The sequence below is a fragment of the Lissotriton vulgaris genome, chromosome 5 (genome assembly GCF_964263255.1).
Source record: "Lissotriton vulgaris chromosome 5, aLisVul1.2, whole genome shotgun sequence".
NCBI classification, from domain to species: Eukaryota; Metazoa; Chordata; class Amphibia; order Caudata; family Salamandridae; genus Lissotriton; species Lissotriton vulgaris.
In genome coordinates, this window is record NC_141693.1 from 251,471,886 (window position 1) to 251,495,055 (window position 23,170).

The window sequence follows — 23,170 nt, forward strand, 5'->3', positions numbered from 1 at the left end:
GGTCCTATCTAAAAATGGCTGCCTATGTAAATCTACGGAAGTCTCCTGATTTAAAGATGGCTGCCGTGATTTAATTTATCTCACAATATCTTGTGCCCAATTTCAAAATGGCGGTTGTTACAGACTTTCTTGTATTGCGTGTTAATATGGTTTTCATACGCATGCATGTACAAGACTACCTGCGACTGTTGGGGACAAAACACGGAAAATCTACAACTTCTTCCTTTTTCCCCCAATACGTAATATTGATCTGCTGCGACACGAGACTGCGTTAAAATCACTTTGCTCAGGCAATTACTATTTCGGTGGTATGCGCTGTGAGAGAATGGGGTTCTGTTGCAGTACCTCCCACCCACACTTTTTGCATGGCTTTTGATGCAACTTGAACTGTAGAGTACTGGGTTCCTCTGTCAAGGTTCCCAGTACCAGTGTTATTTCCCTAAAACTGATCCTCAATTGGCCCTTAAATCCCTTGCAAAATGTACATGGGTACCTAGGGCATTGGGACTGAAGAGGGTCCCCTAGGAACACCTCACCTAGGCCATGCAGACTGCCATTGCAGCATGCATTGCCTGGGGCAGGCAAAAACGACAACGTCGACATGATACACTGCCTGTCCCATGCCAACTAGCACTGCCTAAGATATAGTAAGTCACCCTTCTAGCAGGCCTTACCAGTCCTAAGGTAGCGAGCACTATATCATAGGTGTGGGCATATCTGCATGAGCAGAAATTACCCTGCTCTATTAGGATCTATTCCTTAATGTTGTTAGTGTCATGGAAGGCATAGAGAGTACAGGGGCTGGAAACTCAACAACTCAAGTTCCATACCACCATGATGTCTTCTCTGAATACCGGAGTCTTTGAAACCAAACCACTCCTCTCACTAAACCCACACTAATTCCAGTGTGGGATTATTGTACCATGTACTCAGAGTCAAGTCAAGTCAAAAAATTTGTATAGAGCACTACATACCCAGAGGGTTTCAAGGCGCTTAGGAAGGGGAGGAGGATTATTTGTCAAAAATCCACGTTTTAAGCTGCTTTCTGAATGCTAGGTGGTTCTGGGTGAGGCGAAGGTAAGCGGGGAGTGAGTTCCAAGTCTTAGCAGCCAGGTATGAAAAGGATCTGCCTCCCATGGTGGTCTTGTTGATGCGAGGTACAGTGGCGAGGGCTTTGCCGGAAGAACGTAGCTGGCGGGGGGGGGTGTAGAAGGACAGTCGAGAGTTGAGGCAATCTGGTCCGATGTCGTAGAGTGATTTGTGTGCGTGGGTAAGCAGTCGGAAAGTGATTCTCTTATTGACGGGTAGCCAGTGGAGGTCTTTAAGGTGACCAGAGATGTGTTCGTTGCGTGGGATGTCTAATATGAGCCTGGCTGAGGCGTTTTGGATTCGTTGGAGTTTCTTCTGGAGTTTAGCGGTGGTACCTGCGTAGAGGGTGTTTCCGTAGTCCAGTCGACTCGTGACCAGAGCGTGGGTGACTGTTTTCCTTGTTTCGGAGGGGATCCAGCGAAATGTTTTTCTGAGCATGCGAAGAATGTTGAAGCAGGAGGAGGATACGGCGCTGACTTGTCTGTTCATTGAGAGTGAAGAATCCAGGATGACGCCAAGGTTCCGTGCGTGGTCTGTCGGGATGGGTGCTTTTCCGAGGGCTTCCGGCCACCAGGAGTCGTCCCAAGCAGAGGGGGATGTACCTAAGATGAGGACTTCTGTTTTGTCTGAGTTCAGTTTCAGACGGCTTTGTTTCATCCATTCGGCAACTTCTTTCATTCCTTCGTGTAGGTTAGATTTGGCGGTGCTGGGGTCATTGGTGAGAGAAAGGATCAGTTGAGTGTCGTCCGCGTAAGAGATGATGTTGAGGTTGTGTTGGCGTGCGATGGCCGCGAGGGGGCTCATGTATACGTTGAAGAGGGTGGGGCTGAGTGAGGATCCTTGGGGTACGCCGCAGATGACTTCAGAGGCCTCGGACTTGAATGGAGGAAGGCGGACTCTCTGGGTTCTTCCGGTGAGGAACGAGGTGATCCATTCAAGTGCTTTTCCTTGAATTCCGATGTTATTGAGGCGTTGTAGAAGGGTGCTGTGGCAAACTGTATCGAATGCTGCAGAGAGGTCGAGGAGGATGAGGGCGACTGTGTCTCCATTGTCCAGTAGAGTTCGAATGTCGTCTGTTGCTGCGATGAGGGCGGTCTCAGTGCTGTGTTTTGCTCGGAAGCCAGATTGTGAGGGGTCGAGGGATTTGTTGGCTTCGAGGAAGGCGGCGAGCTGGTTGTTGACGGCTTTCTCGATGACTTTGGCCGGGAATGGAAGAAGCGAGATGGGGCGGTAATTTTTGAGTTCGGTGGGGTCCGCTGTTGGTTTTTTCAGAAGGGCGGTGAGTTCAGCGTGTTTCCAGTCTTCTGGGAAGGTAGCGGAGTTGAAGGAGCAGTTGATGACGTCTCGGAGGTGCGGTGCTATGACGGAGTCTGCTTTGTTGAAGATGTAGTGAGGGCATGGGTCTGTGGGTGATCCTGAGTGGATGGAATTCATCAGGCGGATGGTGTCCTCAGTGGAGATTGGGTTCCAGGCGTTAAGGGTGTTCACGGGGGGAGGATGGTCAGCAGATGGTGGGGTGGGATGGTTTCCGTGTTGGTTGTCAAAGCTGTTGTGGATGTCTGCAATCTTGTTGTGGAAAAAAGAGGCTAGGGATTCGCAGAGGGTTTGAGAGGGGGTGATGTTGTTGGAGTTGGCCGAGGGATTGGAAAATTCCTTGACGATGTTGAAAAGTTCCTTGCTGTTGTGGGCGTTGTTGTCAAGTCGATCCTTGAATGCTGTTTTCTTGGCTTTTCGGATCAGTTGGTGGTGAGTGCGGGTGGCGCTTTTGAAGGCGTCCTTGGTGCTGGTGGTTGGGTCTTTTTTCCAGGCCTTTTCAAGGGAACGGCAGAGTTTCTTGGACTTCTTGAGATCATCGTTGAACCATGAGGCCTTCTTGCTGCCAGGTTTACTTTGACGTTTTTTCAGAGGAGCTAAAGTGTCGGCGGTGTTGGATAGCCATAGGGTGAGGTTGGCGGCGGCTTCGTTAGCGTTAGAAGAGAGGGCTGGGGAGTTTCGAAGGAGCGATGCGGAGATTTGGTCCGTGGTGATTTTGTTCCAGTTTCTTTGCTGGGTAGGTTGGAGGTGGATGTTGGGTTTTGGTTTGTTGTAGGTGAAGTGAACGCAGCTGTGGTCAGTCCAGAGGAGATCCGTAGTGTGGCTGAAGGAGACATGATTGCTGGATGTAAAGATGGGGTCGAGTGTGTGACCTGCGATGTGGGTGGGGGAAGTGACTAGTTGTTTAAGTCCGAGGTTGGCGAGGTTGTCCAAGAGGGTGGTGGTGTTGCGGTCGTAGCTCTTTTCAAGGTGAAAGTTGAGGTCTCCCAAAAGGATGTAGTCTTTGGAGGGGAGCGCGTGTGGAGTGATGAAGTCCGTGATGTCTTCACTGAATTTTGCGCGGGGTCCTGGTGGTCTGTAGAGGAGGGTGCCTCTGAGTGTGGTTTTGGGGTCGATGTGGATCTGGAAGTGGAGGTGTTCGGAGTTGGCGAGGTTGGCGTCAGAGCTGGTTGAGATGCGGATTGATTTCTTATGGACGATAGCGATTCCTCCTCCTGTGTGGCTGGTACGGTCTTTGCGAGTGATCTTATAGTCTTCAGGGATGGCAATGGTGATGTCAGGTGCGGAGGAAGCATTCATCCATGTTTCCGTCAGGAAGGCGATGTCCGGAGAAATGGTGTCTAGTAGATTCCAAAGGTCAATGGCGTGCCTGTGGACTGATCGGGTGTTGAGAAGGATGCATTGAAGGTGATTGGGGTCGGGGATCTGTGCTGTGGGCGTAGCGGAGATGTTGACAGTGCCGACGAATTTGCAGGAGTAGCAAGAGAAAGGTCCATGGGTGTGACCAGGAGCGGCTTGGACGCAGTTGGGGGCGCGACCGGGGTTAAGGGGTAGGAGGGTGGCGGCATCATAGGTAATACGGGGGGGCTGGGCAGCGCGGGGGGCAGGGGGTCTGGCGCTGGGCGCGGTCCAGGCGCGGACGGGCGTAGACGGGCTTACCTTTGGCGCACCTTCGGCGTGTCCGTAGCGCGTGGACGCTGCGCGTGGGGGCATTGGCCATAAATGGATGGTGGAGGGGGCGGAGCGTGGGAGGGGCGGCTGGGAGGCGGGCCAAGGGAAGCGATAGCGCAAGATGGTGGTCGGGGTAGAAAACGAAACTGAGGCAGTGTAAATAAACAACAGCAATGGCGATTACACAGATTACAGGCACAAAAGCAGGCTCAACAGTGTTTTGGGGCAATCGCGCTATGAGCAACAGATGAGGTGCGGCGCTACAGTGACGCGCTATGAAACCTGACTACAATGAGTGATAGAATGATATTAATGCAGCGCGCTACGATACCATGCGCTGGTAGCAGGGTCAGGCGCTTCTGGAGGTGCAGGACTGGAGAGTGGCTCAAGCGCTTCAGGGAAGGCACTCTGAGCGGAGGTAGGAAGCGAGGGAGCGACCGTATAGGCAGAAGTCCACCTCAGAGGTGCACCCTGAAAATCTACCAACCTTGGTGTGGTCACTGACTGGCATTAGGCAGCCTACCACACACAGACATTTTTCTGGACCCCTGGCTCTCTGGGACCAGAAACAATGCACATCCTGGGCACAGGTGTCACATTCAAAGGGGAAGGGGGTGCTTTAAGGCCTGCTGCCTTTGTAATGCATCCCCCAGCCTCTGCTAATAGCAGCAGATGGCAACCCCAAGTTTACACCCCCACTTCGGGCGGGAAACCAGCAGGAAAACTTAGAAAGACTAGGAGGTGTGCCCACCTTTGTCAACTCCACCCCTCAGGTGGAGGAGGGGAAGTTAAGCACACTTTTCAGTCCCCTCCAACTTGAAGATGAGGGTACTCTTCCAATCAGGGCTAGCATTATGCCCCCCCTACATTTGGGTGGCATAATAGAGGGTGCAGTCACTCCAGGTGAGGTGACCATAGTCCCTACCTGTAACTTCCTTAAAACGCCCACTGAATCCAGTATGAAGGAGACTTCCTCAGACCTTGAAACCAGCTACATGTGACCTAAGAAGAAGGACAAAGAAGACACCGTGCAGCGAAGCATGAAGACGACTGCTGACTTCTCCCCATCCCTACCAACCTGTCTCTAGCTTGAAAAACCCTGAGTGAAGACGTCGCCTGTCCTGCAGCCACCAACTTCCAGAAACCAGAGGAAGACTGGCTGAACTTTGACAAAGACCAGAACTCCTGAGGACAGTGGTACTGTCCCCAAGAATCCAACATCAAGGACCCTGGTGGCAGCTGGAACTGTGAGTCCTGACCACTCTGCACATGATGCTTATTGCTCGTGTCCAGGTGGCCCCCCGACCAAGAACATGATCCCCAGAGATCTGGACCTCAAGTCCAACATTGGCTGATCCTTTCTTGACTCCACACCAACAGCTATGACCTGAATCCAAAGGCTCCCTCTGACCGCAACCAGTTCCGGTAAGAAAAATCCAACATCTAAAAGGCACCCCTGACCCGAAGACTCAGGGCACTGTTAGGCTGAATAGACCATGAACCTATGACCCCCTGTAGTAATTAGTCCAAGGAAGCAGAAGAAAGTTGGAAGTAGTTTATTCTGAGAAGACAGCTTAACAACCACCTCCAGCATAACACCAGAATTTTCCAAATGTCTTTAAAGGTGGAGATTCTTCTCTTGAAGTAGGGTAGAAGCAGGGTAGTGAATCCCGTTCGTCGCCAAATTTATGTAGTAATTAGTCCAAGGAAGCAGAAGAAAGTTGGAAGTAGTTTATTCTGAGAAGACAGCTTAACAACCACCTCCAGCATAACACCAGTAGTAACTGACCAGCTAGTACAGATTAGAATGTTAAGCCAAGAATGTACAATAACAATTCTGAGAAGGAATGGTGCACTAAGATAGGATAACATGGGATACTACACCCCCTAAATCATTACTTATCTCCTTTGTTGCTGGTCTCCCTCCTGCAACCTCCAGAACGAAGCCTGCAGCCTGTTGCGCCGAAGCAAGACCTCCATTGAATAACATTAGGTGTCCAATGCTGAAATTGCACCCCTTTCACGCGGTCACCCCTGTGCTGCTGGTGGTGTATGTTTGGTGCTGCTTTGTGCCCCTCCCCCCGATCTTGCTCTAACCCCCAAAGGTCAGCCCGGCAACAGATTTACCTACCTGCAAGCAGTGTGGCTTCAAGCACCCTCTGCACCCGGTCACCTCTGTGTTGCTGGTGGTGCAGTTTTGGTACTCACCTGACCCTTGCCCCTTGCTGAACCTTGGTCCCTAAGACTGGAACTGTAAGTCAGATATTTACCTGTATAACCGCATTATTGTTTTCCTCCATGGGATAACATTGAACTCTTTGAACTGAAAAGTATTTTTATATAAAAATTTACTTACAGTATTGCGAAGATCTTGGTCTTAAAATAAAACTCAAACAATGCTTATTTTTATAAAATTTGTGAGGATCTTCTTTTATAGTTGTGTGTCCCTTATTGGGCAATGTTGTGCAATAAATGTCTTACACTCCTCTGTGTTAGGTCTAAGAATGCTCGCCCACACTACCACTAACAGAGCAACTTGGTTTGCATTGGGCCCTGTACACTTCTGAAGGAATCTCTGGATTCTGTGCAAGGTATAACCACCTAGTGGTATACCAGAGCCAGCTTCCTACATTGGTAGAAGCGGTGGGATACAATACTAGACATTTGCTGTACTGCTTGATTAATGGGTGATTTCACAAAAGGAAATACAAAATTGTCTTTAGTTAGAATTTACTAGAGATTTTCGATTGTTTTCCAAATTTATTAAACTAGTGTTAGGGCCTTGGCTAAGTCCCCCACTGTTTAGAAAAATTAAAAAGTCTGTAAAGTAGTCAGGCCTTAATAGTCCTTATCAATTTGTGTAAGTCCTTAATAAGACCCAAACTACTTTAAAATCCATTTTTGAAAATCCAGGGACCAGCCAGGGCCTCAACCTGGCCCCCTATGCACATCCAAATGTTTCTCAACTTAAAGATTTGTGCAAAGCATGGAAACTTGCCATGGGTGCTAAACCCACTAAAGCCCATCTCCAGTTGTTGCTGGCAGAGAATGACAAGGCCATGAAAAGTCAAGCTTACTCCATTGGGGAAGATGATGATGATGATGATTCCCAGGTAGTAGAGGGGGAGGAGGAGGAGGACACTGACTTCAACCTTACTCCCTCTGATACTAACACCACTGAGAGTAATCCAATAGTGTCCAAAATGAGGTAGAAACTGATGATGCAGATCTTCAGAAACTGGCCAGGAGGGTAACTCTAGAAGCTAAACTCTTAGTCATAGAAAAAGAAATTGCTAAGATGGGCCTAGGACCCATCTCTGGTGGGAGCAAAATAATAACAAGCATCTGCAATGCAATCGGACTCGCCTTTGGGACCTTATATGTATTTAGCTATGCAGCACATTAGCCTGGGTGCCGAAACATCTACTGTTCTTCAGCATGGAGGGAAAGTAAGCACCAAACTGCGTGACATGCCAGGTATGGGAGCACATGGAGAGAAATATTGCCTTTCAGCGGGAAATGGTATAGTCCAAAGCTCTGTTTTTAATATAATATCAGGGCCTTCGGTGGTCATATCGCTGAAAATACCAGATTTGTAAAAAATAATATTGTCTACCGGTGCTCGTGGAAGCAAGTTCTATGGACTGGAATCTAAAGAATGCTAACGTGATTAGCTAGTGTTCCTCAGCGGAAAGCAATACACCTGGTAAACAAGCACCCTGGGGCACAAGCGTGAATGCAAGGTCTATCAAAAGGACACTCTTTCCCCCAAGCCAGCTATTTCTGTCATCCTGCAGTTAGGTGTTTATTTTAACCCCCTTCTTTTAAAATATTTCCACCACAACGCAAGTACCAACTGTGGCAACATGAATTTGCACGAATAATGGAATAAAATCATTTCAATTAAGGAATAATTATTTACGACCTGTTTAAATTACATTTTGCAGATAAGCCCTTTTTTCCAGCCGAGCACTTGTGGACACCAATACGATCTGGAAAATAGTAAAGGAGAGCCGCCCATCAGGCTAGGATACATGTGTAATTCCGATAGCCTTTTCACTACCTTGAGCCCATTCTCCACACATCAATCCAAGTTGGCTGCACCTATGGATTTGTCTCTTTTCAACGCTAGTCCTCTTCTCTCTGGGCAGTCCAGCTCCTGGTTTACAGAGGAGCAGCCTTGACGAAAGGAAATGGACCCATAGGTACAGCTAACTCGGATAGGTGTGTGAACTGCCTCGAGGAGAATCAGCCATTATGGGTCCCTTTATGTTCACCTGCCCTCCATCCGGTAGTCTGCCTGTGGGCCTTCAGTGGCAGTGAAAAGGCCATTATAATTACGCATTTACCGTAGCCTGTTCAGCGGCTTGCCCATTAAACAGTGCAGTTTGTCCGTGCGTGAGGTCGCGGTCAGTAAGTCGTACACGGCGAGTGACTTCTCCGCATTGAATTCACTATTTTCTGGTCATTCCTTTGATAGTGAGTGAGTTGGTGCGTAGATGACCCTTGCACAATGTCCCCAACTCTATAACAATGAGAGTAAGTGGCTACTTATAGAGCACGCCTCATTGCGTGCTATCTCGCAGTGGGTTGATCTTACTTCAGAAGGAAGGCGCGGTCAGCCGAAAGGTGAGTCGTTCACCTGAGTGACGTGTCCCTGCCAAGGACTCGGCGTTGATCCTGTTCCTGTACCTGCCTGCGCCTCAGCCAGGCGTCTATCCTGTTGTATCATCTGATGCGGCGAGCGTCTTGTTCCGTGGGGCGTTTTCGTGAGGAGGTGCTGTTGAGCTGGCTTGCTGCGGGCACTGGAGAGAGTACTTTAGCTCGCGCGGGAACACCCCCGCCCCCAAGTCCTGGGTGCGATGATATCAGGATGGCTCCGAACCTGCCCTGCCTAAAGACGCTCGTGGAAGACGGGGGGCACCGAGCTGACCCTTATTGAACGTAAGAAACCTTCAAGTCTCAGATTCTCTTCTACATTTGTTTGAGGCTGAGAGAGTCCGGTATTTGCCAAACCCTTCGGAGTGAGTGGGGGCGGGGGGATGTAAGGTATCACGTGCATGAGAGACAAAGAGTGTGAATTCACTCACCAATGACACGGCAAACAAGCATTGAAAATGCAATTGGGCTCGTATTACGCAAGACCTATTGCATTTTACACAGAAGTGCGGGCATAACAGAAGGCACGAATGGGAGGGGGTGGGGGGGGTGGTGGTGTAAGAAGTTACAGACTATTGGAGGGAACGGGGAGAGGCAGGAGAACAAAACAGTTTTTCTAGTAAAGGGGCCGATAACCTCGTAAGGAGAAAAATGACGACATGGCAGTTTGGAATAGATTAACAAGCCAAGCACCAATCAGAATGCAGAAATTATGATTCAAGCCAATCAAAAATAAGGCTGAAAAGTGGGTGGAGCTTCTCCCGCTATACTGTATACAGCATCTCTCGACAAGACAGCGCATGCACTGCCTAGGCGAGACCTAAATAGGAAGGTAGAATATTTTAACACCGAAATCCCCAAAGGAATTGTCCTTAAATTCTTTGAGGGTGATGATATAGGGATAAGTGGTTCATTGCATTTGACAGAGTAAGTCTTAGGAGACAAACCCATAAGAAGCTGTGGAGTGCTGTCCTGGGGAAATGTTCTCAGTCAAATGCAGAGATGGACTCCTGACACTCAATGAGAAAGATGCTAGTGTAGGTAAATGAGAGAAAGTGTAGGAAAGGTGGACAACTGCTCGCCACAGTTCCAGTGCACCAGGGACATTACCCATCAAAGTATTTTCGGCCAAAAACATACATTTAAGGAAGGAACTGGCTAGATTTACGCCTGCTGTGTTTTCACAAAGGATAGCTAGTAGGTGTAAATCCATTTACACCTGGGCAATGGTATGCCACAGCTGTATACAATCACACAGGTCAGGGGATATAGGCCTTCAAATTATCTTGTGGCGTGATTTGAGTCAGGTATTTTTTCCAGCCCATAATCGCCATATATTATAAACTAGCAGCCCGTCCCGACCTTGTCCGGGAGCAATCAGGCTTCCCCGACCCCCGCCTGCCCCGACATTACCCAGCAGCCCGGGCCGCCGGCCGCTCCGTCCCCCGTCTGCCCCGACCCCCGCCTGCCCGACATTGTCTCCCGGAGCCTTACCTCAGCCGCTGGCTTCCCCGACCCCCACCAGCCCCGACATTGCCCAGCAGCCCGGGCCCCCGGCCGCTCCGTCCCCCGCCTGCCCGGGCCTCTGCCTGCCGGACATTGTCTCCCGGAGCCTTACCTCAGCCGCCGCTCCTCAGTTCACCGCTCCTCCTTTTGTTTTGGTGTAAGTCCCCGTCCCCCGCCTGCCCCGACCCCCGCCTGCCCTCTTACCTCAGCCGCCGCTCCTCAGTTCACCGCTCCACGCCGCTGGTCACCGCTCCTCCCACCGGTCCGCTGCTCCTCACCTCCTCCCCCGCGCCATGTCCGCCGCTCGTCACCGCTCCTCCCCCGCGTCATGTCCGCCGCTCCTCCTCGCGCTCCTTGACGCCGCACCTCCCCGCGCTCCTGACGTCAGCACGCAGGTCGCGGCCGGCGCTACTTCGAGGGGACTACTTTTTTTATAATGTAAATTTTTTAAATATTACGTATTTTTTATCTTTATATAGCCTATGTCCATCTGCACACCCTGAGGATTACAACGATGTATCGGGTGTGTGGATTGGCACTGTTGTTCCCGAGTTTACCCGCCTCAAAGTTCTTCCTTTATAATAGTAGTATAGATAATTCATAGAGGAGATCAAGTCGCATGACTAAAGCAATCATGTCTTTTGCATCCCACAACACGAACACAAGTGTTACTTGTAGGCACATCACCGTTTACTTCACCAAGAAACAAAACCGCAGTTCCCAGACTGCTCACACAATTCAAGAAGTATATAAAGAAAATTAATATGACAAAGCACTCAATAACTCATTGGTGGTGGGGAGGAAGAATAAATGGGTAGTCCAAAAAAAGCATATGTATAGATGATGGAAGGTTCTTTAAAGAAGAGGAGGGGGACAGCCTCTCGTCCAACCTATTTAAGAGGCCTCAATATATTTAATACAGAGAAGCCGGCCCTCTCCAGGTACATGTACGGCTGCACCTGACATTGCATCGAATCGTAAGGAAATTCACATCAATTCCTATAGCAAATGTTGGAGATATAGGGAAAAAGAGGGTATGCTAGTCAATATTTGTGATCTAGTGAATAGATTATGCCATTTTGGAATGAAATCCTGAGCCATGTTGCAAAGGAATAAAGATGAGCTCTCTCAGAGAATGTTGGAGACAATAGTACTGGTACCAAGGGAACAAAGGGCAGAGAACATGACTGCCCAATGCCACTCCCAGCAAATAGTATGGAGGAAGTAATGAATATACGGTTTGTCATCTTCATCCAAGCTAATCATCTACTGGACCCAACGCAATTTGGGTTCAGACCTGGGCATGGTACAGAGACTGCCTTGATCAAATCCACAGAGGAGCTAAAGGCTGCCCAGGATAGGGGAGGTGCCGCAGCACTTATCCTCCTCAATTTGTCGGATGCCTTTGATACGGTCTACTACATACAGTTTAACAATCAGCTAGGAGAACTAGGAATTAAGAATAAGGCCTGGCCATTCCTGACTTCGTTTCTATCAGGCGGAGTAGAAATGGTTGCCCTCAATCAGTATGAATCTTTGCCCTTTATCCTTCCTTGTGGGATCCCACAGGGATCCTCGCTTTGTCCGCCATTATTCAATGTATACGTTGCAGAGCTTGCTACTCTGATTAAAACCTTTGGATTCTCCTTAACTTCCTATGCTGACGAAACTCAAATAGTTGTGCCAGCATTTAACAATGATTTAAATATCAGCTCTCATTTCCATGACTGCATGCATGCTATGAGTGTATGGATGAACAAACACTGCTTAAAGCTCAACTCAGGAAAGACTGAGGTGGCGTTGTTTGGAAACCTCTCTTCGGCATGGGCCCCTTCCTGGTAGTCAGAGGAATTGGATCCTGACCAATGCACAGACCTAGGAGTTCAAATCAATATCAAGTTGAACTTTAGAAGCCACGTTAATGCCATTTTCTACTCCTCCTTCTTCACACTTCAGATGATCAAAAACATTCTCCCTTTTATTCAAGCTAATGCCAAAAAAACTGTCATAACTGCCTTAGTTCTATAAAAGATAAACTACTGTAATGAACTATATGTGAATATGCAGGAACAGCATCTAAATTGACTGCAGACTGTGCAGATTGTGCCAGCTAGGCTGCTATTAATTCCAATCTGTCTCTCAAGAAACCTAGTAGCTACACTGGCTTCCATCAATTCTTTGCGCTAGATATTGAAGGTAACTCTTTCACCGGGTCTAACCTGGTCACTGTATCGGGCCGCACTCCATCGTGGTTTGCCCAAACTTGTGACTTTCACCCAGTCTCACATGACCCGATAGTTACGAGCAACACTTTATTTTACAGATTTTATGTGGCGCGAACTTGACCCAAATCGGGTATCAGAGCACTTTACATAGCACCACTTGCATTACATGAGGACACATTCATTTTTGTTAGGCACGGGGAGATTCAGTGATTTGCCCAGAATCACAGGATGTTCAGCGCCATTGCCGAGACTCGAACCCAGTTCCCCAGATTCCAGGTCAACCGCCCTAGCCGTTAGGCCAACTCCTCTCCACTTTGTGCTGTCTGGTGCTATTTTTACTTAAATCTTTAAAATTGCATATCTCCGGTTCTACTGATTGAACTTTTGTGGTTTTCATTTCAAATGATTTATTACATTGTAGTCTATTTTTTGATTGGTGTAGGATTTTTCTTCTGTTGCGTTTTCACTTTGTTAATGTTTGAAGTGTGACACAAATGCTTTACATATGGTCTCTAAGTTAAGCCAGACTACTTTATGTCAAACTATCAAAGGGTTAAGCACAAGTTAATTTGGGGTTTGCTTGTGTTTCACCCTGACAGAGGTTGTGGTTGCTGCTTGAGTAGGGTATCAGCCCCCTTAAACAGTAAACCAACTTCCAACAGTCTCTTAAAAATAATACTGTGCTTCAGGAAAAATAGCCCTGCACACACAAAGACAAAGAAAATTAATTTAAAAAAAAAATGTTAAACATGGAAGAGCAATTTAGAGGCTAATATGCACTTTATCATCGACAGAAAGAAGGGATTTCATCCAGGTAGTGCTGCAAGAGAAGGCGACTATCCAAAGGTTTTGCCCTGAAATTAGTGGCTTAGTGATCTAGTGGGTGGAGCCTAAGTTCAGCCAATCCTTGGAAAACAAAATAAGTCCCAAACAAAGTGTAAGGTCGCTAATTTGATGTTGACATCAACATCATCAAAACAGCAAGAAATATCTAATTTGTTGAGTACATAAAAGATCTAATACTAAAAAAGTATATTTTTTCTGACAACTCACTGCTTGTGGAAAGGAAGCCCATATTGGACGATTCACTGAGACAAACATTTGGAGCAACATCCCTCCATACTTTCAACCCACATTTGATACCTTTCTCCACTTAGCGTCACTCCACTGTTCAATGATCACTGGCTCCGGCTCAAACTCCTGTAGAACTATGTAGTCAGCGGAGAGAAGCTGCACGCATACCTCGTACTTGCATCCACAGTCATGTCTTGCGGCATACCTAAGATGTAAATAAAATAAACATAACTGCACATCACAGCACATGCTGTGTAACCTAGAATGGGGTCAAAAGATATCACTATTCCCACAGTATGAAGAACTATTAGCAAGTGGAGAGTTAAGGCCGAATTCAGTCTTTGGTGTTAAGTTGGGAGGTAAACCCGGATTTTATGGGGGTGTACTACCTAATTTATTTATTTATTTGTAAGTTTTGTATAGCACGAACATGACCCAAGTGGGTATCAGAGCGCTTCACATGCAGGTTGAGGAAGACATAGATACATGGCTGCGGGAGAAAATTAAGGCAATATACATCAGGAACATCAATGACATAATGGCGGGTGACACTGGGCCGTGACAGAAGCCAGGTAGTAGCTAAATCAGCTAAAAGAAGCAAGGCGACAAAAGGAGAGAAGCTTCTAGTTCAGCGCAGTGTTCATCACAAGAGCTTTTACTTCCCTTTTGAAGGCAAATGTTGAGGGAATCAGTCCGGTTTCTACAGGTAGGTACTTCCAGATTCTCGGGGCAATGCAAGAGAAAGTACGTTTGAAGGTTTTCAGTTTTTTACATTTCTTCGGCTTAAGGAGCAGTGTGCTGGTGCTCCTTGAGGGACGGGAGCCACCCGACAGTTCAAGCTTATTTAACAGGTATTGAAGTGTAAGTGCTCTATGGGTCATACAAGCAATTTTTCACTGGATCCTTGCCTCAAATGGAAGCCAGCTGAGCGATTTCAGGTCTGGCAGATGTGGTTGGAACCAGTGACAAGTCTAGTCGCAGCATTCAGAGATGCTTTGAGGGGGGCAAAAACTGAGTTTTGGAAGTCTGCACTGAGTAGCACTGCCGTATTAAAGTCTTGAGATGACTTGTGCTTACACCGCCAATTTGAAGTCATCTTGTTGATGGTAGGGTTTACATTTTCTTAGGATGCTCAGTTGGAAGTTCGCTCCTTTGGTAGATGCTCTGATGTGGTCTTGCATGTTTAGGTTCTTATCTAGCACAACTCTCAGTGATTTTGTGGAATCAATTATATGTGGTGTGCTGTTTAGAGTGGTGAAGTTTGTTAGATATTTCCCAACAGTGGGGGTTTGCCTAGTGGGTGAAATGGGGAGGAATTCAGTTTTAAGGGTGTTTAGTTTGAGGTGGTTGGAGGTTAGCCAATTTAAGGTTTTGTGCAGGTTTCCGTTGAGTGACTTGATATCTTCTGGTGAAGATAATTTCATGTACAGTTGGGTATCATCCGCATACATGTGATATTGGATGTTGGATGCTTTGAAGATTACAGTCAGGAGTTCAATGAAAAGGATGAAGAGGGTGGGGGAGAGTGAGGACCCTTGGGGGACACCCAGAGGGAAGGGACTGGAGTTGGATAGAGTTTGATTAGATTTGACTCTTTGCGTACTGTTGTTCAGAAAAGAGGCAAACCATTTTAGGACAGTGCCTGAGAGCCCCATTCTGCATTCCAGGAGGTTAAGTAGATTGTCATGTTTGACCATGTCAAATGCAGATGAGAGATCGAGTAGTATTAGTAGGCAAGCTTCATTCTGATCAAGTAAAGTGAGGGCATCGTCTACTATATGAGTGATGGCTGTTTCAGTGCTGTGGCTGGAGCTGAAGCCCGATTGGAATTGGTCGAGAAGTTGGAATTGCTCAATGTATTTGCACAGTTGTTCAAGTACACATTTCTTAAGGAGTTTTGCCAGGGTAGGGATGTTTGTGATTGGTTGATAGTTACTCAGGTCATCAGGGTCCGCCGTGGGTTTTTTGAGAATAGGGAGAACTAGGTCCGCCTTCAGGCAGTCCGGGATCTCACCTTGAAGAAGCGAAGCATTGATGATCTTGGACCTGAGCGGGACTAGTGATCCTATCATTTCTTTAAAGAAGTTGGGGGAGGGGGGTCATTGAAGTGATTTGTAGGTTTCAGGGACAATAGTATGCTGAGGATGGCAGTGTCGTTGAGTGGCGTGAATTGGCTTCAAGAGGAACTGTTTTTGGGGGAGACACAGGGCCGCGTAAGAGGGGGGGCGGGTAAGGAGGAGTCAGGAGAAGGTGAGAGTTTGATTAGAGCAGACTTGAGGTCTAATCTACATGCAAACCATTTTTGTGCCTATTTTAGCCCCAGATGTACCGAACATGGTTGTCAATCAAATTTAAAAAAGGCAGGCAAGCACAATTTCTATTCAAATTACATTAAGTGTAAGTGTAAAAATGTGAGCAAAAATATATCAGTTATATATTCTGAGCCACTCTCTAAATGGGGCCTTTATTCGTTGATGTCATGTCTTTGGCAGTAAAAGCACCAGGAAGTGTCAAGTGACCTCACCGTTGTCTACAGACATCTTAGACACTATATTGATACCTTCTGCTATTTAATTAGTTTTATAAAATGCTTGGGCGCCAATGGAAATATACAGGTGTTTAACTCTGCAACCACAGTTACTATAAAGTGTAACAGTGAAAGTGTAAAACGAGAGTGGCAAGAAATATGGATACAAACTATGTCAGATACATACGAAATATAGGGCTTTTTAATCCTTCAATCTGCGGGCAGAGAGTTCCAAAAAGAGGTTGCCATTCCAAAGAAGGACTGATGCTCAGCTTGCATCATACTAAATTCATGTGGTTCAAAGAGCATTTTTTTCTTAATTCTAAAATCCTCCTAGTCCCCAGAGATGCTGAATAAGATAGCATGTTCAGGTCCAAGGCTTTGTATGTTAGGCAAAGTAGTGAAAGGCTGCTTTTAAAAATGCCATTCCCATCAATCGTTGAAAATAACATTTAGAGTCCAATATTTGGATCAATCAACATATTACATTAGAACTTAAAAATATACACACTCAAAATTGTAGGCAGGAGTCCATCCAAGAAAGTTCTCTTCTGTGGACCACATAAGTAGAGAAAGCTGGGCAGCAACATCCAAAGGTTTAAAGCAACACACAGGATGAGTAAGCACTGCTAACTTACAGATCAAAGCCAAAAAATTTGTAGAAACAACCCTATCCGCAGTGGTACAGAGGCCTTCTGAGTAATCAGTACCATGGAGCCTTCCATTCACTAATCAATGTTCTCAGACTAATACCCGACAGAGTAACCCATTCACCTGTGCAATGGAAGTTTTATTCACCGGTTTGATATGGTCCTCAATTTTAATCAGTATAACAGAGCCCTTCCCCATCACCATTCCAACAGATGCTCTCCCACTCATCAGCCCAATCATAGGCCTTCCGCTCAAACAGTCCAACAGGGGCCCCATAGCACCTAAAGAGGCCCCTAAGCTCCAGTATAATACAGTTCCAACTCACCAGTCTGTCACTACGATGTCTGGCTGTACCGCGTCCATCAGCATCTCCCAGTATCCTTCCTTCTTCAGGTCAATGAGCTGGGACTTTTTGCATTCACTACAGAGAAATGTTAGAATGAGAAAGTTAAACCCAGGTCAGATCTGGTGCAAACGCAGCGCCTGCTTCTAGTCCCAGGGCACAGCAAGACACTTTGTCTAAGCAACTAGAGAATCCCAAGTCACTAGAAGTACCAGATATGTCAACACCAGGCAGAACACAATATTGAATATCCAAAGAAGCGAAAATATCAGATAAGGTTGTTAACACCCGACTTGATAAGTGACAAAGCGCATCAATAAATGAATGCAACAAGTTGTAAAAAGTCGTTGAAAAAGGATGCAGTAAAAGTAAGATGGAGGTTTATGCTGTTGAAGGAGACTTCAAGGGGGAACAATGCAGTTGGAAATGAGGTTTGATATGTAAGTGAGGGAGAGTTCAACCCCAGTTAGAAGAAGAAAACTATGGTTATATAATTGACACAGGGCCGGCATTATGGAAACATCTTTAGTGCCACAAACACAACCACAAGAACAACACTAACTCATGAGGCCACAATAAAATGAGGAGCCAATCACAGAAACAAGAAAAAGAAAGTCTTGTGCAAGAAGTCTTCCATGAAAATCTAAAGCTAATGCATTCTAAATTGGCCTAAAATAAAACTTTTCAAAAGTTAATTCAAAGGACCAACCAGTAACACAGATCTCCTCTTAAATATTCCTGAAACACCATCGCTCTGTGTATGAGTGCCAGACAACATTGCATGTCAGTGTGGCTGGTCTGATTGGACTCAGTATCCACATCTCACATGGTTACCAGGCCCAGCATTTTCCATGTTAATGCTCTCTCAAACACTTTACAACACATACATGTGGACAATATAGAAAACAGGGTGAAAAACAAAACAAGAGCATTTAAATTCTTAACACAGAAATTTGCATGGCTGATAGACACTGCTTGACAATAAATCTACTACTGCACATCAGAGCCTCCTCCTCAGTTCTAGAATTCTGCAATAAACTGAAGAGCTGCCTCTTCACCTAGCCCAGACCCTCTCTCTGCCCACACAGATCCTGCTGCAGCACCAGGATACCCTCCAGGTGAGTTGTGGACTACCCAAATACACATAACATAAAATAACAAACTTTTCTAAAACAGTACAAAGCAACACTGTCAGTTGTTTAAAAAAATCTTTTTTATTAAACATTGCTCATCAAACATTACATGATGAAGATAAACGCATTTACTTATCAAAGTGGAGGGTATCGCCAGTGGGCTGTACAATGGCTCAGTAACCTTTTAATGGTAATCACTGTTGGCGTGTTTAGGACCAAATACCTCTCACAGGAACTCGAGTCTAGTCATCCCATCAAAACACATGGTCCGGCTCTATCTGTGTTAATTGAGCCCCCATCAGTACCTCTAAATTCTCTCCAGGCCCCCCCCCCCCTCTCCCTCCCCCCACTGTTCCGTATTTTTTAGGGCAACCTCGTCTTTGGTAGATAACCTCCTACGCCCTCTGGCACCAATCGAGTTTAAATTCCCACTCGTCCACGCTTGGAGAGTTGTCTGAGCCCCACTGCCTGGCTATGTTGCGCTTAGCTACCACCGACTGCCATCTTCAACCAGATTTTGTGGTGTTTGGGCCAGTTTTCCTCACCTTGTATTGCTAATAGCAGCCATTTTCAGTCAAGGGAGACTGGTTTGGAGATAACTTTAGACATGACCTTCGTCGCCCCAAGCCAAAACCACTGGGTTGCTGGGCAAGCACAGAGTATATGCAAGAAGGTGGCCTCCTGATAGCATCTCCTGAGGCATAGCGGTGTCGCAGCCCTACCTATCTTATGCAGGAGAGTCCTCGAGTAAAATATTATGTGTAGGAGCTTAAGCTGGACCAGTCTAAACTTGGCTCTGATGGCTATTTCACGTGGGCTCTGAAGGGCCTCCAACCGGTCGTCATCATCATCCAGATCTTCTGTCTAGCCCCTGTGTAAGGGCCTAGTAAGTCAGGGGGATTAACACTGTCAATTTAGACAAAAGGTTACTAGGTACAAGTGGCCGTTACGTGGGCAATATTGAAAATTTTATATGACCTACTCACATTCCAAAGGAAGGTATTCCATGTTAACAGTAGCATGTTCAAGTAGATGCATATTAGAATTTGTGACCCAGAAGGACAGCCTCTAATGAATTTTTGATATTGCAGATCTATAAACAAATATTCTAAAAAGTTTATATTCTGTAAAAAGGAGAGGCTAAATATTCACATGGCACGGCCCACCAATGGATTAACAACCCTTCTTGACAGCAGTAGCAAACCCTTTGCTTTGAGGATGATCTTTGCTTGGAGGATGATGTTATGTTATGTTAAAATGTTAAAATATTTGTAAAGCGCATGACTGCCACAGCAACAGGGCGTCCCAGTGCTAGTCTCACAATGAGCTTCAGCTGGAGAAAAAGACAGAGGATTGGGCCAAGAATAACCAGGTTTTCACGGCCCTTCTAAATGACCAGTGATTCTGGATGCTCCTGATGGACACAGGAAGAGCGTCCCTAAGGGGGGGAAGCTTTGGCGCAGAAGGAGCGCCCTCCTGCCCTTGCTCTTCTGACACGAAGGACACAAGCCAAATAGCGATTAGCTGAGCACAGATCCCGCTGGGGCACATACCAGTGGAGCAAATTGGATAGAATGGAGGGCGTCTGGGAAGTGAAGAATCTATGTGCATTACATAGAGCCTTGAAGTGAATTCTCGTATCCCCAGGGAGCCAATGCAGCCTGTGGATAAAGCTGGAAACCGAACAGGACTTAGGAAGTGCAAATCGTAGCCATGCCACCGTGTTTTGGTCCAGCTGAAGCCTTTCAATCACTGTCTTATTTGAGCCTAGATACATAGTATTGCAGTAGTCCAGCCTAGAGAGTATAGTGGATGGATAATAACCTTGCATACACGAGAATCAAAAAACAGAAGAATGGGTTTTAGCCCTCGTAGAACAAACACGCGACACCGATTTCGCCCGAGCTTCAAATGTCAGGGACTTGTCAACCAAACACCCAGGTTTTTTACCTCTGCCTTAGGCTGGGGGGTAGCCCTAAAGAGGAGGGCAACCAGTTGTCACCGCATTGTTGAATATCTCTTCCCAGGATAAGAATTTCTGATTTGCTGGAATTTAGATGAAGGCAGTTGGCCGCCATTCACTCTTTGACAGCCACCATGTCATCTTGGAATTTAGTCAGGTTTTGATCCACAGCCTTCTGATATTTGCACATACAGCCCAGTATTCCATCAAAGCCTCCCAGTTGCCACTGGTGTCATTGGCGACCAACTCCTACAAAGTGTGGCAACCGTGTTGGTATTTAGCGCGCTCCTTTGTGCATTTACACCTTTGTCTATTTTTGTGACTTTTACTAGTGCTCAAGAACAGGGATCCCAAGGCAACCAGTTTCATAATGGCATGCTTGGCGTTATCTTGTGGAAATCCAAGGCAGGGATAACATGGCCCTTTTTTGGCCCAAATAGATTGTCACAAAAGAAGAGGGTCCAGTACTATTACATCTCCCAATTGGAAAAGTTACCGATGTACGACACAACTGGAGACACAATGAGGGAGATCCTGAATCTCATGAAGAGAGCAGAATTATCAAAAAGAAAAACTTTACATCAGCACAGAGATTAATTTCACATTAAATATGGTTACTTAAGGCTTGTGAATTAAAAATACTTTGTTAAAAAGGTACATCCGACATTTTATAATTTCATCCTTAATAAACATGATAATGACCAAACTTCAAAGTAGACAAAGTGCTATTAGTGCAATGCATTCCGATCCTTTAAAATGCCAAATCTCCTTACTCTACTTTATAGAATTCAAGATCTCGTATTGCTAATAAACATTAAACATGTCATCTAGCCACAGAATAATATTCGACTTGGAGGGCAGAGTACAATATCACTCTTCCGACTAAAGTGCTGTGCATGTTCAGTAAAATGCAATGTTTTTGATAATTCAACAGTTATCATATTTATACAATCCGACTGTAGCCAGCTACTGGCTTACTACTTTATTCATATACTTCCAGACAACTGTGAATCTTTTTATCGAACCTACCCTTTTTGCATAGGCCCTCAGGTTGTAATTTCCTCTGAAGGCTGTCACTTAGGGCGGAAAAAACTTTCTCCCAGAACTGGGCCAACGCTGGACAAGTAAAACGAATATGACACCAGCCCCCTTGGTCCAGTTGCTGGCATCGGAAGCATCTATCCTCTATTCCTGGGTGCATTTTGTGTAGCGCTCTAGGAGTATAGTAAGCCATCCAGCATGATAAAAATGACATTCTTTAAAAATCAGCTGCTCTTAATGCCTTGCAACCGTAATGCGAGATCACCCGCCACTCTGCCTCTGAGAAAGTGCATTGTGTTTCAGTAATTTTATCTAGAAAACTTGATATTATGGTGCACCCCCTTTGGCTCCGTAAAAGCCTAGACCAATTTCCCACACCCCTTAGCTTAGTTCTAAAAAGGGCAGCAAATAAGGACACTGTGGCGCGACTACATGGAGGACAGTCATGTTTTATCAGTTCAATAATTTGAAGATACCCCCAAAAAAAAAAAACTTGCACGGCATTCCACACCTAGCTTGTATCTCTTGCCAATTTAAAAACCTTCCCCCTACTATAAAATGGCCAAGATCTTTAAAACCCTTCCCTTCCCAGACCTTTATCTGACTATTCTGGATATACAGGCCCAGACCTTTGCATTCTGAAAGCTTCAAATATTCATATCCAGCAGTGTCTTGTATCTAGTTTTATTTGGGAGTTTAGCAGTTTTTATAAAAACTGGAATCTGAAACCCTGCTTCCCTCACCATTTTTTCCCGAAAAACTGTCCAGAAAACCCTTATAGTCCTGTTATATTAAAAAAAAAAGCTTCATTATAAAAACAAACATGGGGGAGTGCCAGCCCCATTTGGCTCATGTCTAGTTGAAGCACCGGGAGTTTTACCCTGGAAGCCTTCTTACTCGAAATAAACTGGTGAAAGATTGCCTCTAATTCTTTAAAATACGACATTTTGATTTTGATTGAGACATTTGTCAAAAGAAAAATCAGTACTGGCAAAATCGACATTTTTATAAGAGCAATTCGGCTGATTAATGTAAGTGGGAGGAGAGTCCATCTACCTAGTAAATTCCTAATCTTGGTAAGCATTAACCCAAAACTTAATTTAAAAAGATCCCCATAGTGATTGGTAACATAAATCCCCAAATATTGAACTGGGTCATGGGGGCACACTTGCCTTTGAAGATTGCATGGAAGAAATTGGCACCCAGAATTAAACAGCAAAATCTCAGTTTTGTCATGATTGAGTTTGTAGCCCCCAATTGATTCAAACTGTGCAAACTCTGCCGACGTGATTTAGATATTCTGCTCTTCAGGTCTAAGTTAGAGAATAATATCGTCTGCAAACAGTTTTAGTTTAGGCATACCTTCTATTGGTGCTTTTATCTCATGGTTATTCCTAATCCTAATCGCGATGGATTCTATAAAGTAAATGGCAAAGGAGAAAAGGGCAGCGCTGACGGGTGCCTCCATTTATGTCGACCATCCCTACTGGGCAAAAATGTATAATAATCTGGGCCTGGGCCTCTTGATATAGGTTCGATAACATATCAAATATTATAACTGGGAACCCCATTTTTCTAAGAATATTAACAAGCATTTACAATGAAATGGTCTCGGCATTATTAAAGGTAGAGCTATTGGCATTACTCGTGATTTTTTTTTTTAAATCATAAATAAATGGCATTGTAATTTACATTGCCAATAGCTTAATCGTTAAATAAATGGCATTGTCATTTACAATGCCAATAGCTTAATCGCTCACAAATGCATGACCTATTGCATTTACACCCACACAGAGCCACATACACACCCAGAGCCACACACACACCCAGAGCCACACCCACACACACACACACACACACACACACAAAGGGGAGCAAGCACAGCCAGGGGACAGGGAAGCAAGCACAGCCAGGGGGCAGGGAAGCAAGCACAGCCAGGGGGCAGGGAAGCAAGCACAGCCAGGGGGCAGGGAA

The 23,170-nt window shown here is 45.9% G+C and overlaps 1 protein-coding gene across 2 annotated transcripts in view; it reads right to left on the minus strand.

The window, feature by feature from the left end:
* The window catches only part of LOC147710627 (F-box only protein 6-like), a 160,042-nt gene that overhangs the window by 17,086 nt on the left and 119,786 nt on the right, over window positions 1-23,170 (minus strand). For both annotated transcript variants that reach the window (XM_086921302.1, XM_086921303.1), the window contains exons 4-5: window positions 17,042-17,137; window positions 13,608-13,743 (exon numbers count right to left, since the gene is read on the minus strand). In XM_086921302.1, the coding sequence (XP_086777428.1) occupies window positions 13,608-13,743; window positions 17,042-17,137 (232 nt within the window). The remainder of the gene's footprint in view (window positions 1-13,607; window positions 13,744-17,041; window positions 17,138-23,170) is intronic.